Source organism: Festucalex cinctus, chromosome 18, assembly GCF_051991245.1.
Source record: "Festucalex cinctus isolate MCC-2025b chromosome 18, RoL_Fcin_1.0, whole genome shotgun sequence".
In the NCBI taxonomy this organism is placed as follows: domain Eukaryota; kingdom Metazoa; phylum Chordata; class Actinopteri; order Syngnathiformes; family Syngnathidae; genus Festucalex; species Festucalex cinctus.
Window position 1 is genome coordinate 5836918 of NC_135428.1, and position 15770 is coordinate 5852687.

The following is a 15770-nucleotide window of genomic DNA, read 5'->3' on the forward strand; positions in this document are numbered from 1 at the left end:
TCCGCCAAGAAAATCCTCCTTCTTCTCCTCCTCCTCCTCCTCCTTCTCCTCCTCGTCGTCGTCCTCCTTCTTCTCCTCCCCGTCGTCCTCCTTCCTCCTCTCCTCCTCCTCCTCCTCCTTTTTCTTCTCCTCCTCCTCCTTCTTCACCTCGCCGCCCTCCTGTCCCACCTTGTCATCCTCCTCAGTTGCCCTTTCCTCCCTTTTTAAACACTGCTTCATTTTGTATTTTCTCTTTCGTCCAAATAGGACATCTTGTCCTCCAATTTTTGTCTGAGTCACCTTGTCAGCCACCTTGGCCTCCTGAGTCAGCGTTATCTCCTCCATTTTGTATTTTCTCTTTCGTCCAAATAGGACATCTTGTCCTCCAATTTTTGTCTGAGTCACCTTGTCAGCCACCTTGGCCTCCTGAGTCAGCGTTATCTCCTCCATTTTGTGTTTTCTCTTTCGTCCAAATAGGACATCTTGTCCTCCAATTTTTGTCTGAGTCACCTTGTCAGCCACCTTGGCCTCCTGAGTCAGCGTTATCTCCTCCATTTTGTGTTTTCTCTTTCGTCCAAATAGGACATCTTGTCCTCCAATTTTTGTCTGAGTCACCTTGTCAGCCACCTTGGCCTCCTGAGTCAGCATTATCTCCTCCATTTTGTGTTTTCTCTTTCGTCCAAATAGGACATCTTGTCCTCCAATTTTTGTCTGAGTCACCTTGTCAGCCACCTTGGCCTCCTGAGTCAGCGTTATCTCCTCCATTTTGTGTTTTCTCTTTCGTCCAAATAGGACATCTTGTCCTCCAATTTTTGTCTGAGTCACCTTGTCAGCCACCTTGGCCTCCTGAGTCAGCGTTATCTCCTCCATTTTGTATTTTCTCTTTCGTCCAAATAGGACATCTTGTCCTCCAATTTTTGTCTGAGTCACCTTGTCAGCCACCTTGGCCTCCTGAGTCAGCGTTATCTCCTCCATTTTGTGTTTTCTCTTTCGTCCAAATAGGACATCTTGTCCTCCAATTTTTGTCTGAGTCACCTTGTCAGCCACCTTGGCCTCCTGAGTCAGCGTTATCTCCTCCATTTTGTATTTTCTCTTTCGTCCAAATAGGACATCTTGTCCTCCAATTTTTGTCTGAGTCACCTTGTCAGCCACCTTGGCCTCCTGAGTCAGCGTTATCTCCTCCATTTTGTGTTTTCTCTTTCGTCCAAATAGGACATCTTGTCCTCCAATTTTTGTCTGAGTCACCTTGTCAGCCACCTTGGCCTCCTGAGTCAGCGTTATCTCCTCCATTTTGTGTTTTCTCTTTCGTCCAAATAGGACATCTTGTCCTCCAATTTTTGTCTGAGTCACCTTGTCAGCCACCTTGGCCTCCTGAGTCAGCGTTATCTCCTCCATTTTGTGTTTTCTCTTTCGTCCAAATAGGACATCTTGTCCTCCAATTTTTGTCTGAGTCACCTTGTCAGCCACCTTGGCCTCCTGAGTCAGCGTTATCTCCTCCATTTTGTGTTTTCTCTTTCGTCCAAATAGGACATCTTGTCCTCCAATTTTTGTCTGAGTCACCTTGTCAGCCACCTTGGCCTCCTGAGTCAGCGTTATCTCCTCCATTTTGTATTTTCTCTTTCGTCCAAATAGGACATCTTGTCCTCCAATTTTTGTCTGAGTCACCTTGTCAGCCACCTTGGCCTCCTGAGTCAGCGTTATCTCCTCCATTTTGTGTTTTCTCTTTCGTCCAAATAGGACATCTTGTCCTCCAATTTTTGTCTGAGTCACCTTGTCAGCCACCTTGGCCTCCTGAGTCAGCGTTATCTCCTCCATTTTGTGTTTTCTCTTTCGTCCAAATAGGACATCTTGTCCTCCAATTTTTGTCTGAGTCACCTTGTCAGCCACCTTGGCCTCCTGAGTCAGCGTTATCTCCTCCATTTTGTGTTTTCTCTTTCGTCCAAATAGGACATCTTGTCCTCCAATTTTTGTCTGAGTCACCTTGTCAGCCACCTTGGCCTCCTGAGTCAGCGTTATCTCCTCCATTTTGTGTTTTCTCTTTCGTCCAAATAGGACATCTTGTCCTCCAATTTATGTCTGAGTCACCTTGTCAGCCACCTTGGCCTCCTGAGTCAGCGTTATCTCCTCCATTTTGTGTTTTCTCTTTCGTCCAAATAGGACATCTTGTCCTCCAATTTTTGTCTGAGTCACCTTGTCAGCCACCTTGGCCTCCTGAGTCAGCGTTATCTCCTCCATTTTGTGTTTTCTCTTTCGTCCAAATAGGACATCTTGTCCTCCAATTTTTGTCTGAGTCACCTTGTCAGCCACCTTGGCCTCCTGAGTCAGCGTTATCTCCTCCATTTTGTGTTTTCTCTTTCGTCCAAATAGGACATCTTGTCCTCCAATTTTTGTCTGAGTCACCTTGTCAGCCACCTTGGCCTCCTGAGTCAGCGTTATCTCCTCCATTTTGTGTTTTCTCTTTCGTCCAAATAGGACATCTTGTCCTCCAATTTTTGTCTGAGTCACCTTGTCAGCCACCTTGGCCTCCTGAGTCAGCGTTATCTCCTCCATTTTGTGTTTTCTCTTTCGTCCAAATAGGACATCTTGTCCTCCAATTTTTGTCTGAGTCACCTTGTCAGCCACCTTGGCCTCCTGAGTCAGCGTTATCTCCTCCATTTTGTGTTTTCTCTTTCGTCCAAATAGGACATCTTGTCCTCCAATTTTTGTCTGAGTCACCTTGTCAGCCACCTTGGCCTCCTGAGTCAGCGTTATCTCCTCCATTTTGTGTTTTCTCTTTCGTCCAAATAGGACATCTTGTCCTCCAATTTTTGTCTGAGTCACCTTGTCAGCCACCTTGGCCTCCTGAGTCAGCGTTATCTCCTCCATTTTGTATTTTCTCTTTCGTCCAAATAGGACATCTTGTCCTCCAATTTTTGTCTGAGTCACCTTGTCAGCCACCTTGGCCTCCTGAGTCAGCGTTATCTCCTCCATTTTGTGTTTTCTCTTTCGTCCAAATAGGACATCTTGTCCTCCAATTTTTGTCTGAGTCACCTTGTCAGCCACCTTGGCCTCCTGAGTCAGCGTTATCTCCTCCATTTTGTATTTTCTCTTTCGTCCAAATAGGACATCTTGTCCTCCAATTTTTGTCTGAGTCACCTTGTCAGCCACCTTGGCCTCCTGAGTCAGCGTTATCTCCTCCATTTTGTGTTTTCTCTTTCGTCCAAATAGGACATCTTGTCCTCCAATTTTTGTCTGAGTCACCTTGTCAGCCACCTTGGCCTCCTGAGTCAGCGTTATCTCCTCCATTTTGTGTTTTCTCTTTCGTCCAAATAGGACATCTTGTCCTCCAATTTTTGTCTGAGTCACCTTGTCAGCCACCTTGGCCTCCTGAGTCAGCGTTATCTCCTCCATTTTGTGTTTTCTCTTTCGTCCAAATAGGACATCTTGTCCTCCAATTTTTGTCTGAGTCACCTTGTCAGCCACCTTGGCCTCCTGAGTCAGCGTTATCTCCTCCATTTTGTGTTTTCTCTTTCGTCCAAATAGGACATCTTGTCCTCCAATTTTTGTCTGAGTCACCTTGTCAGCCACCTTGGCCTCCTGAGTCAGCGTTATCTCCTCCATTTTGTGTTTTCTCTTTCGTCCAAATAGGACATCTTGTCCTCCAATTTATGTCTGAGTCACCTTGTCAGCCACCTTGGCCTCCTGAGTCAGCGTTATCTCCTCCATTTTGTGTTTTCTCTTTCGTCCAAATAGGACATCTTGTCCTCCAATTTTTGTCTGAGTCACCTTGTCAGCCACCTTGGCCTCCTGAGTCAGCGTTATCTCCTCCATTTTGTGTTTTCTCTTTCGTCCAAATAGGACATCTTGTCCTCCAATTTTTGTCTGAGTCACCTTGTCAGCCACCTTGGCCTCCTGAGTCAGCGTTATCTCCTCCATTTTGTGTTTTCTCTTTCGTCCAAATAGGACATCTTGTCCTCCAATTTTTGTCTGAGTCACCTTGTCAGCCACCTTGGCCTCCTGAGTCAGCGTTATCTCCTCCATTTTGTGTTTTCTCTTTCGTCCAAATAGGACATCTTGTCCTCCAATTTATGTCTGAGTCACCTTGTCAGCCACCTTGGCCTCCTGAGTCAGCGTTATCTCCTCCATTTTGTGTTTTCTCTTTCGTCCAAATAGGACATCTTGTCCTCCAATTTTTGTCTGAGTCACCTTGTCAGCCACCTTGTGATCAATGACCCACACCCACACCACAGGTGAGTCCACTTAATACCTAGACAGACCACTCCCATTGGTGAGTTGTGACACCGTCAATCATCGTGATAGTTAAAACGTGTGGAACACAAACACCCACACCCACACAGGAAGAAACCACCAAAAGGTACTATATGGCTCCTACAAAAATGTCTTCTTTTTTCTTTTCAAATTCAATACATATGTATGGGGTTTAGATATAGGGAGAGTAGCCTGCAGATACAATGAAAACAGCAGAGGCCCCAGAACTGAACCCTGTGGAACACCGTACATCCCATTACACGTGCATGTGAATGCATTTTGCAAATATTCGTACGTATTAGTACGACGTACCATCACAACAGCCACAAGTCGACTACTGAGCGCACCAAATTCACTGCAACTCGGACTGAGTTGCCTTTTCAATAACATAATTCATTTTTGTTCCATTTCGTCTCTTCTAAACTAAGGCCTTCCTACATCCTTATCTTTTGTTAAATTGGTATATCCCTATTTAAATGGACATCATGGTATTTTAAGCCCTTCCACAATTAACTATATGCATATAATGATTAAATTTTACCCTTGACACCATGGCAATGCAATTTTGTATAAAATATTTGGTGTTTTGTTTGTTATTTTTCAAACACGGAAGTAAAACGCCCGGTTCAGTAGAACCCCGCCTCTCCCCGTGTGGTTGCCGCGTCCCCGGCGAATCCGCTGCAGCCTGCTGCTGGAGCCATCATTTCTTCAATAAACATTTGAAACAAAACAGCTCATGAAAGCCGCATGAAATTGTGGAGGAGGAGGAGAGGGAAGAAGAGAAAGTGAAGGAGAAAAAAAATGAGTAGGTCAGGAACCAGGTACCTGCTGCTTACAGGGCGATCACACTAACCACTACACTATTTGTTCAGCTAGGATCAGCAGCGCAAATGTTTTACTTGTAGATTACACAATTGTCAGACAACCTTTTCTGGGATTTTAAGACAGCCAATTGTCATTCCACTTTGGCATTGCAAATGTGAAGGATAATTGATTGCTTTGAATTTCTTTTGGACAGAATGTTTACTAATAAAGGCTACTTTTGTCACTATCCCGTGGAGGTCTCAGAGAAAGTGGGCGTGCCTTTAGTCCGCTAGGCGGTGCGGGGGTGGGTCCGCACTTTATGATGTCATAAAGTGAGCTCTTCATTGTGTGGTGTAATGACCCTCACAACAATAACAATAGCGTAGATAATGCAGAATATGGCTTTCTGGCATGTTTACATTGAAGACATACAACAACTCTAGAATTTCTGTCATTCCACAACACTGACAAGAGCACAAATAACGAGACGTCTTTGTGCCCGCGTCGCCTCAACAACAGGTGTCGCACAAAAAAGAAGGTCTCAGGAATTCTGACAAATATTTACACCGTTGGTCACATTTCAAAGCAGCGGAATATTTTCCAGGAACAGATGGTGGAAATATTGTGACACAAAGACATGCCTGTCTTCATGGCAACAGAAAACATGAAATGGCAAACATTTTCAGGAGACGGCGCCAGGGAACTGAGACCTATTTTCTGCTTCAAAGTAAATATCAAGACGACAAATGCTGCATCTCATAATATGGCATGATTGAATAAACAGTGATGCACAAATATTTGTTTGGGAAAACATATAGCTCATAAACGCAGGTCTTCATTATTAATCAAGAGCGCTAGCCAACAGCATTTCTCTCTTTTTTTTTTTTTTTTTTTTCATGTTCAGTCTCATTTTTCTTATCTGTGGGAGTTTGTTGGCTTTTTCAGTTTGCTTCACTCATTTATATCTTTGCCTGTCTGTCACTGCACGTCAGTGCCGTCGCTGAGGGTCATACAAAGCGCCGAAGCAAAATGAGAGCGAACCTTCACATTCCTCACCCAAATCACAGCAGGGGGATCTGATGCAATAGCTGCATCTCGCCTCTCTCTAAATGAGCAGCATGGTAGCCAGTCTCATTCCACACTTTAAAGAATGAAGAGCCTTTCAAGTTCTTACAGTCTCGCTGTCTTTTTTTTTTTTTTTTTTTTTTTTTTTCTGGCTGGGGCATAAAGACACATTTTTTGAAAAAAAAAAAAAATGTTTTTCATCTTGAGAGGAGAAAAAGGGAGATCAAAACTATTTCATCAACCATGAAAAATAGTTGGTAAAGCTTCACTTTAGATGTTTTTTTATTTTTAAGTAATAGGCCTACCTGCATGCCTTTTAACTCTTTGGCTGCCAAAGACGTTTAATAACGATTAGTAAAATTCCGAAGAATGGAATGTGATCTTTCATTTAGTAGCCACATTGTATATGTAGTAAAGGCAAACAATATTCTTTTTGCCATGAAAGATGAGTTAAAATGCTCAAAAGCGGCTGGCACTGTGGATTTTTTTGTTTTTGTTTTGTTTTTATAACATGTGGCAGTCAAATAATGGTATTTTACTTTATAAAAAGCACACCTGTCTCACAGTTGACGCCCTCTCAGGTACTCAAGAGTTCCTACCACATTCTGAAAACATGCATGTTAACTCATTCACTGCCAGCCCAGTAAAATTTAATCTTTGACGTCTATATCCGTCAATGGCAGTGAATGAGTTAAGTTATAGAACACTTTTAAATCATCTATAGGCTGTGAATGCTATCGCGTATAGTTGTTTAATAAAGTCTCAGATTACGTGCATTTTGTTCTTTGAGTTTGAATCTGTTTTGCAAGGTTAAAATCATCAGGACAATAATACTAAAAACTGGCATTATTTTGTGGCGGGCACCATTATTGTGCAAATGCTTGTCTCTTGGCACAATGGGGGGGGGGGAATTAAGAAAAAGAAAGAAAATCATTTAGATGATTGACAACTTATAAACACAGGGCATATGAGGTGGAAATTTGTTACGTACAGATCTAAATTTTGTCAATACTCAACAGATTGTACTTTACCTTTGTACCCATAGCTGCTGTCTTGGTCTGCTGCAGATTGCGGTTCAGGTTTTTGGGTGATTGCGTCACGGTTTCTTCTGTATTTATCTGTTGGTAAGGAAATGAATGGCATCGTCACTCGGCCTCATGTTTACATACTTTTTTTTTTTTTAACACAATTATTAACTGAATATATGTGAGATGAGAAAAAAAGACACTATGTTTGTAATTAGACGTGGTTTGGATCAGAACTGCATCACATGTATTTTGAATATAATGTTTATCAAATTTACACAACAGCAACATTTTTATCGAAACGGATTTTGTAACATCACCTCGGCAATTTTAGGATGTATTTAAGTACATTTTAGAATCAAAGAAATTAATAATATTAAAGAACAGTGATATCACTAGGTGTCGCTTAACCTTTTCAACCACAAGAGGTCAGTATAACTGCATCACAAACAGCTGTTCTGCTCATGTGGTATAGCTATCCTCTTCCTTATCTTCCATACAGTAAAAACTGGCATCAAAGATGCAATCGATTTGACACAATCAAGTAAGAATGAATGTATCAATCCATATTAATGATTGATTGATGCAGCTCTTGTACTGGACCTCATTTGAATGTGCATGTGTAGCAGCCTACAGTATAGTTGATGCTGGGTGGGCTGCTATACAATTACTTCAACTAAATAATCCAAAGTAACAAACTTTCATGTTTAACAAATATCACAAATGAGCAATTTGATAATTCACTCACTGAACATTTTTTGACCTGATATAATGTCCACAGCATGGCCGCGCTCCACTCGCTCGACACCAAGCAGGCTGATGAGAATGAATGTGGTGGGAAGAGCCAGCATGGTTCCTGGCTGTGCCTTTTAATTGGGACTTAATGGACCTGGAAACAAATACATGTGAATAAGTTATTAGGAAAAGAAGTGATGTAGTAGCTTGTGCAAACAATTTTATTTTTTTTAAAATACCATTTCATGGCTATAGTCAAACCCTTCACACCACTGGTCCTGCTGCAATGCACCATGCAAAGCCATGTGCTCTTTGAGAAAGTGTGATGGACTTTCTTCTAAATCCTGCCCAGCATGTAGTCAAACTGTGATTCTTTCTCTTTGAGTCTGATCACGTACTTGCGAAGTGAAGAAATGCAGATTACCCACAGTCCCCCCCCCCACCCCCCCCCCCACCCCACCCCCACCCCCAAGTACAATATGGGAAATCTGTTCATACAATCATGCTCTGTGCATTTGGTCTCCTATTGAAACACGATTTGTACAATAACCAACCAATTAATTTGATTCACATGGATGGATGGATGCATCGTCTAATAAGAACAAATAAGAATAAATATAAGGTTCTAATCATTTTCCTCCTCCCTTATACTAAATCAATTAAATCGAGAAAGTGTTCTCGATACAGTTTTACCAGGTGTTCTTCACATTTCTACCCAGTCATTTCCAAAGAAACAAACAGTTGAAAGAAAATGCATGTGAACCATTTAGAATGGAAAAAAAAAATAAAAAATAAAATAAATTAAAAAATGGTAATAAATTCTGATCTGATCTTTATCTCCGTCACAACAATGGACAAACAGACCAATTAATTAAAGGGACAATGTGCATAATTTTTGCCATCTAGTGGTGAATTAATAGAATGCAATGGCCTAAATTAAAAGCGCATGCATTTTATAGCATGCGCACTACAGTGGCTCAGGGAGACCACACTTCAAAAAAAAAATGGTAGCGAACTATTACTACCGTATTTTCCGCACTATAAGGCGCACCTAAAAGCCTTCAATTTTTTTCAAAAGACGACCATGTGCCTTATATGACCATGTGCCTTATAATCCAGTGCGCCTTATATATGGACGCTATCGGCGACCTTGCACGATCGGTGATGCGCAGAAGATCCCGCCATCTTGGATCGCTAGCTAATACTAATACTTTACCTCAGAGAAAATAATAAAACAGCTGTTTATTCATTTTGGGAGTGAATGGAGTTGTCAGAAAGCTGGTTTGTAATCTATTAATAAAGTTTGACTGACCTATCTGACTGTTTTGTTGACAGTCCCTTTAGCGCAGCACCATCTAATGGATGCATAACGTAAGCCCAGCCTCTATTAATTTTGGGAGTGAATGGAGTTGTCAGAAAGCTGGTTTGTAATCTATTAATGAAGTTTGACTGATCTATCTGACTGTTTTGTTGACAGTCCCTTTAGCGCAGCACCATCTAATGGATGCATAACGTAACCCCAGCCTCTACTATAGCGCCATATATATGGAAAAAAGTTTTAAAATATGTCATTCTTTGAAGGTGCGCCTTATAATGCGATGCGCCTTAGTGCGGAAAATACGGTAATTGATTTGTCTATTGTTATGACATATATATGAGGATCAGATCACATTTTATGACCAATCTACATAGCAAGCCAGACAATTCCATAAGGTTTCACATCATTTTCCTTGAAACTGTACATTTCCAGGCACTCTGAAATGCGCTTAAGATCAGTGAAAAGAGAACTGGACGGCTACAGGCAGCAGAAATAATAAGTCAGTTCTTCTGATCAGCCATCTGTGCTACAAAAAAGCCTTGCAACTCATCCCGTCTGTCTGATGGACAGCCAGATTCCCGGGATGTCTTGGCGCCCGCCGCCCACAACCATCATGTGCCACTTTAATTGTTCTGCAAAATGAACGTCCACAGCCAGTACTACAAATATGCCAAAACACTTGAGCAAAAAAAAAAAGTGTCCACCCATTGATAAGTAAGCACCATAACTGTTTTGGAGACGTAAGTGATGCCACAAAGTAGCTGTAGGCTATGTTATTAGGATACATGTAAATAGATGAAAAGCAAATATATAGTCTGGATCTGGTTAATGAGATTGTGGGGAATCTCGTCAACAAATGTAGCAGCATGCCATATCAGCATGCGCGACACATCTAATAACAGAATCTCATAAAGATGCTTTGAGGCAGAAAAAAACAATAACCAACACCTATAGCATATTCGGTATGGATATTAATATTCAGTACTGTCTCACAATTCTGCATATATTTGAGCAAAGGGATATTGAATATTGAGAGTGGTGAAAATTAAATGTGGCTGTTAGTAACATCACTGCACTATATAGGGAAATAAAACTTATGGGAAATGCAGAATTGTGTAAATAAATCTAAATTGAAAGTTGGAAAAGAAATGTGATATGATAAGCGATGTGAGTGGAAAGGGAAAACAAAACTCTACAGCTGTCTTGCACATTAACTCATTTACTCCCAATAACGTATAAATACGTTTTTTTTAATGTTCTAAGTGTCCCAAAGACGTATTTATACGTTATTTTTGTTTTTTTGATACTAGAGCATACAGAAGGCTTTGATGCAGCCTCTCAACAGCAAAGAATGGTTGCAGAAATGGTAGTTATTACACAAACGGCCAGCAGGTGGCAGCAGAGCAAAGGAGATCAACCAGGGCCATCTAGAAAAAAAGCGAAATTACTTTGAATTTTAAATAGATTTGTGAAAACTGATGAAACTGAGCTCTTCTCTAATGCTAATTGCTGCAAAACGGAAACAGATAGAAACATACTTTTTTTTTCTGATGAAAGAAGAGACTTTAATCTTTCTTTTGGTAGGTTCCATGCTTTTATAGCAATTGAACACAATATTCTGTGGGCCTTGCAAAATTAGTCAAAATCCAGTAAAACAGACTCATCTTCTCGCGCATTGAACCGAGGGCAGAGTCTCCTGATCAAAGGTGACGGGGGAGCTGATTTCCTTCCTCCCTCCGACTGCCGGGGAATAATCACAGCTCACCATCTAACATATTGTCAATAAGAAAGAGCAGGAGCTCCGGTTGTACAGCCGCAGACAGATCGCAATACTCCAGCAAAGCATCAGAGCGTGACCAGAATCAGCTTTCAGGAGCCCTCCACCCCCCAGCGCCCTCCGACCTGCGCAACAGACGATAGGCCATCTTTACTCGCATCCGACTTACTTTTGTTGAGATAAAAACATGCACGGATAATATTCCCCAGACAAAATCATATATACATGCATTTTTCGACATTATGAAACCGGAACTGTGGTTTTGCAGATATAACAGTGGATGAATAAGTCTACACACCCCTGTTCAAATGGTATTTATGATTTAAACTTTTTCAACCATAATAACCTACATAGCTCAATTGGTTTTGTTGCATCTTTTCAAGAAAATTAAAAATGAATCTAATGGGGAAAAAAAAAAAAAAGTTGCAGAAGTGTGTACACCCCACTAAAACTTGGATGTGGCCTGTTTAGAACCACATTCAAACTCATGTTAAATGATGGTCAGCACACACCTGCCACAAAGTTACCCTGATTAAACAAAAACATTTTTTAGAACTCAATAGGTTGTTTTTTTTGTTTTTTGTTTTTTGTTTGTTTTTTTGGTTTCTTGTTATTGTTGCTGTTTTTGCTTTATGTTACGATGGGAATCCTATGAACTACTTTTTACACAGAATTGTACGAGGCAGTCCCTTTATGTTGTGTTTACTCATGGTCTCTGTTGTTTTTGTTGAAATTAAGAAAAAAAAAAAAATCATCATTGGTCCTCATTGGTCCCCAACCACAGGACCGCGGGCCACTTTGTACCGGGGCCACGGCGGGTTGCATAGTAGAGAGAATTTAAAAAAAATAAATACTGTAATTTCAGTTTATTTTTTACCCGAGGCTAAAAAAATATTTTATTTTGAAAAGTGATTCTGTTACAATTGTCTATGGCGGGACTCTTGATGCACGTCATTGCTAATTATCTTTGTCATGGAGTGCTGAGTAAATCCATAAGCTAGCAAAATCTTTCCAACGGGGAATAGGCCCAGTGATGAGACAACACAAGAGCGTATGACCAAGAAGAAAAAGAACGGTGCATTCACACACAATAGCAGGAGACCTACTTAAAATATGGATTTACGGCGACAGGTGAATGGGAATTTTCACCCAACGACTGCACCGTATTGCATCTTAACCACTGTTGTTTGCATCCCCAGTCCCACCCTCACCCAAATAAAAACAATTCTTGAAAAATTTGAGATTGACCTCCCCACCCCCTAAAATATGTAAATATTACAAAATAGTTTTTTTTTTTTTTTTTTTTTACATAAATATGTGAATAAAATGTGTGGGTCCACTGTAAAGTTAAACCGCTACGTCAAACACAATAATTCCATTGTCAATTTAGCTGTATTGCAGATTGAGCACAGTAACAGTTTCCTGTGTCACAATAAGTTTAATTTCTGGTTCCATGGTCATCGTCCCATTTTCACAAATAATTTTGCACCATTTGCAAGAGGCTATTCGAATGGGAGATGATGGAATGCATGGTAGCACCTTTTTCTTTATTTTTTATTGTTTTTTGTTTTGTTTGTTTGTTTGTTTGTTTTTTTCTCCCCCGCCATTGAATTCTGTGTAAATGGACTGTGAGGTGTGATTTCTGTCAGCACCACTAGAGTACAGATTGGCAGTATGTATCGGAAGTATGATTCATTCATAATAGAAGCTACAGAAGGAGGTGTTACTGTAAAAAAAAAAAAAAAAAAAAAGAAAAAAAAAACAGAAAAAAAAAAAGAAAAAAGGACAGTCTTGTTCTATTGAGACAGATTCAAATATTTGGTGTAAACAAAATTTACCTGCACACTCCAGCCCTGCTGTCAATCAAGAAACTGCCAAAAAAAAAAAAAAAAAAAGTTACCAACCCATATTTCTCTTTTTATATTTCCAGGAGGAAGACTGAATGGGGGTGACAGATATATGTTTTCATCACTGTCATTACACGTGTTAGGGGAGCTATCACAGCGAGACAAACGGCGTTCAAAGTATGATAGGCTACATCGGGAGCTTCGCTGATAGTAACAGGTCAGCTGAGGAGCCATTTTGGAGGAGGGAATCTCGCCTCGGGGGTAAGAAATGATCCGATGAAGCAGCCACAAGGCGCGTTGACCTTTGGTCCCAGAAGATGAATGACCCAATATGTCAGCAGCAGATCCTACAAATGTAGTTTATATGCTGTGAGATGTACCTGAAGATTTCTGTGGAAATAATCCTATTGGATTGAATACTTGAAACAAGTTGAGTGATATTTTGTATTATAACTACAAGAAATCTGCCTTTCAGTACAGAGTGTCAGTAATTTCTATGTTTTGGAAAGATTAACAGTTGTGGATTTATGAGTCAACAGTTGCGTTGAGGGTGTGCGCGTGTTTTTTGGGGGGGCGGTGGGGGTTGTAGGATGTGATCTGATGAATCTGGATTATGCAATTCCAACACATCCAAAAGCCTAATCCATTTGGGTTTTCAAGACCACTAAAGGCTTTCCTATATCAGAAGTCAAAGAAAGCAACTGCATAATTATCTAGGAGGGAAGGCGGTTTTGAGGAAATATCAAGTCATTTAAAAAAAATAAATAAATGAATTAGAGCATTCAAAGTTTGAAAACATTTTTAATCCGAAACATGCAGACATGCTGTGAATTATTCCCTAATTCTATGGAACTAAATCAAATTTCTCTACAATAATATTGATAAATATTCCAGACATGATATCACATATTATTTTAGAAGAATGTGTGTGCCTAAAATACACAGAATGGTTCAAAATTAATTGGCAGAGAAAGGGATTAAATTACCATATCATTCATATGCCAAAAAAACTCAACTATATAAAGATACTAAACAAATTGCAACTTTGCAACTTACCCTCCCAGGTGATTCCTCCAATATCACAGCTCCATTTATTGGCATAACCAAATCTGTCAGTGTGCTTCTTTCAGGCATTCAAGAATTTAACGCTGAGAGTTGGCAGAGAAAAAAAGAAGGTGCGACGTGGACCTGCAAGAAGAGGAGTAACAAAAATCAAAAGGAGCTGCCCATACTGACGGAAAATCCTTAATAATCCATCTGTGATCCAAGCGGGCGCTATCAGATGGGGTGCATACAAATTGCAAAGCTACCTCTGCAGCAACCTAGGTCCACTTTTTCCTCAGGGTCCTAAGGCTGCACATTTACAGAGCAGCTCACGCGTTCTGTGGCACTCCAAACATGTTCGCTTCTGTTGTGGGGTGAACATAAATAAATAAAATAAAATAATAATAAATCTAATTTAAAAACAAACCTGCTAGCAACATTAGTTTCTCTTTTTTTTGTTTAATTGTGGGTTTAATAATTACTATTTAGTATATTGGGTTTTTTTGTTTTGTTTTTTTCAGATAAAGAGATTTCTATGTATTTTTTTCTGGTTTCCTGCAGCCACTGTTTTAATATGGACAGCCACCACTGCACAGACTGCAGAAATGCATCCCACTGTGTCCTGCAGCAAAACAAGCTTGCCTCTCTCTTTCACCAAATCAAACTGAATTAATTTCTTTCTTACTTCTTGTTATCAAGGTTGTTCATGTGGAAGGGAAGAACCCGGCATGCGCGGGTCACGAAGTAGAAGCCTCATTTAATCATTTACCAAACTTCAGAGAAATATAATTCTTATTTTGTGGTTAAACCGACACGTCTGTAAAGCTAAGGAAATCAATGAAAGCTCTATTGTCGCTCTATAGTGCAACCTTAGTGTATTTTTTTTCCCAGTGTTTCTAAATTGATTGAATCACTTTATAATTGATTTGGAGTATATTCTTAATTTGATTTTATTGAGAAAAACGTAGCCACAATAAATGATAAATGCCTCCTCTGCGGTGTAATGATGTGTGCAACAGAAGAGAGGAATTGATCTGAAAATGCAGTTCGATCTAACCTTACGCCCGCACCCTCTCACACAAATGATGGGCTGAACGCTGTCTTTTTTTCTTTATCATGTTGTGTCACATTCTCAGTAGCCATTGAACAATTTGAGTCACACCGCCTTGTAAATATGATGTAAGTAAAACTTTTTTTTTTTTTTTAAGTTAATACTATAGAAGCAGAAAATAGTATTTAACACAAGTTGTTTTAATTATTCTTCAATTTTAAAGGCCAGGTAATGAAAATGTAATCATCAAGACTGATCGGTAAAAAGTCTGTAAATGATACAGTAAAGTATGAGTATGACTAGATCACTCCTTAAATTCCACTCACTCGGCAGTGCAGTTTTGAATTAACCAGAAGTCAATAGCATGGCTGCCCTGCGATTGGTTGGCAACCAGTCCAGGGTGTCCCCCGCCTACTGCCCAGAGCCAGCTGAGATAGGCGCCAGCAGCCCCCGCGACCCTTGTGAGGAATAAGCGGTCAAGAAAATGGATGGATGGATGGATAGCATGGCCATCTATCATTCTTACTGGAGTGGTGCTTGGGAGTGTGCTATTTCACAGATAATCATCTCCCGAGGAAACAGGCTTTTCTTTTACAAGAATCTTGCTTCACTGGTCCGAACTGCACAACCATTGCAGTTTGATCGCGGGGTGAGACAGTTAAAAATGAACACAAATACGCCTCATTTATCCGGTTCATCTCATTCTCAGGACATTGAATCGATTGCAACTGGACTGCTGTGGTTGTTATAGAAGAAATTTCGCCTCTCACCCGAGCAGGCTTCATCAGTTCATGCGGCAAAGCTTAGAATGATACGATTCGTTGTTGGGGTGTGCCTCCAACTGAGAGCAGACACCTCTATTGTATCTACTGTTATA

The 15770-nt window shown here is 40.4% G+C and overlaps 1 protein-coding gene across 3 annotated transcripts in view; it reads right to left on the reverse strand.

Annotated features, from left to right (window-relative positions):
• Nucleotides 1-14067, reverse strand: part of LOC144005810 (roundabout homolog 1-like) — a 112772-nt gene extending 98705 nt beyond the window's left edge. The window contains exons 1-4 of one of the 3 annotated variants that reach the window (XM_077504173.1): nt 13855-14067; nt 12790-12822; nt 7870-8010; nt 7128-7214 (exon numbers count right to left, since the gene is read on the reverse strand). In XM_077504173.1, the coding sequence (XP_077360299.1) occupies nt 7128-7214; nt 7870-7972 (190 nt within the window). In that variant the 5' untranslated portion in view covers nt 7973-8010; nt 12790-12822; nt 13855-14067. The remainder of the gene's footprint in view (nt 1-7127; nt 7215-7869; nt 8011-12789; nt 12823-13854) is intronic. The other 2 variants (XM_077504174.1, XM_077504172.1) reach the window with 2 other exon arrangements.
• Nucleotides 14068-15770: the final 1703 nt, after the last annotated feature.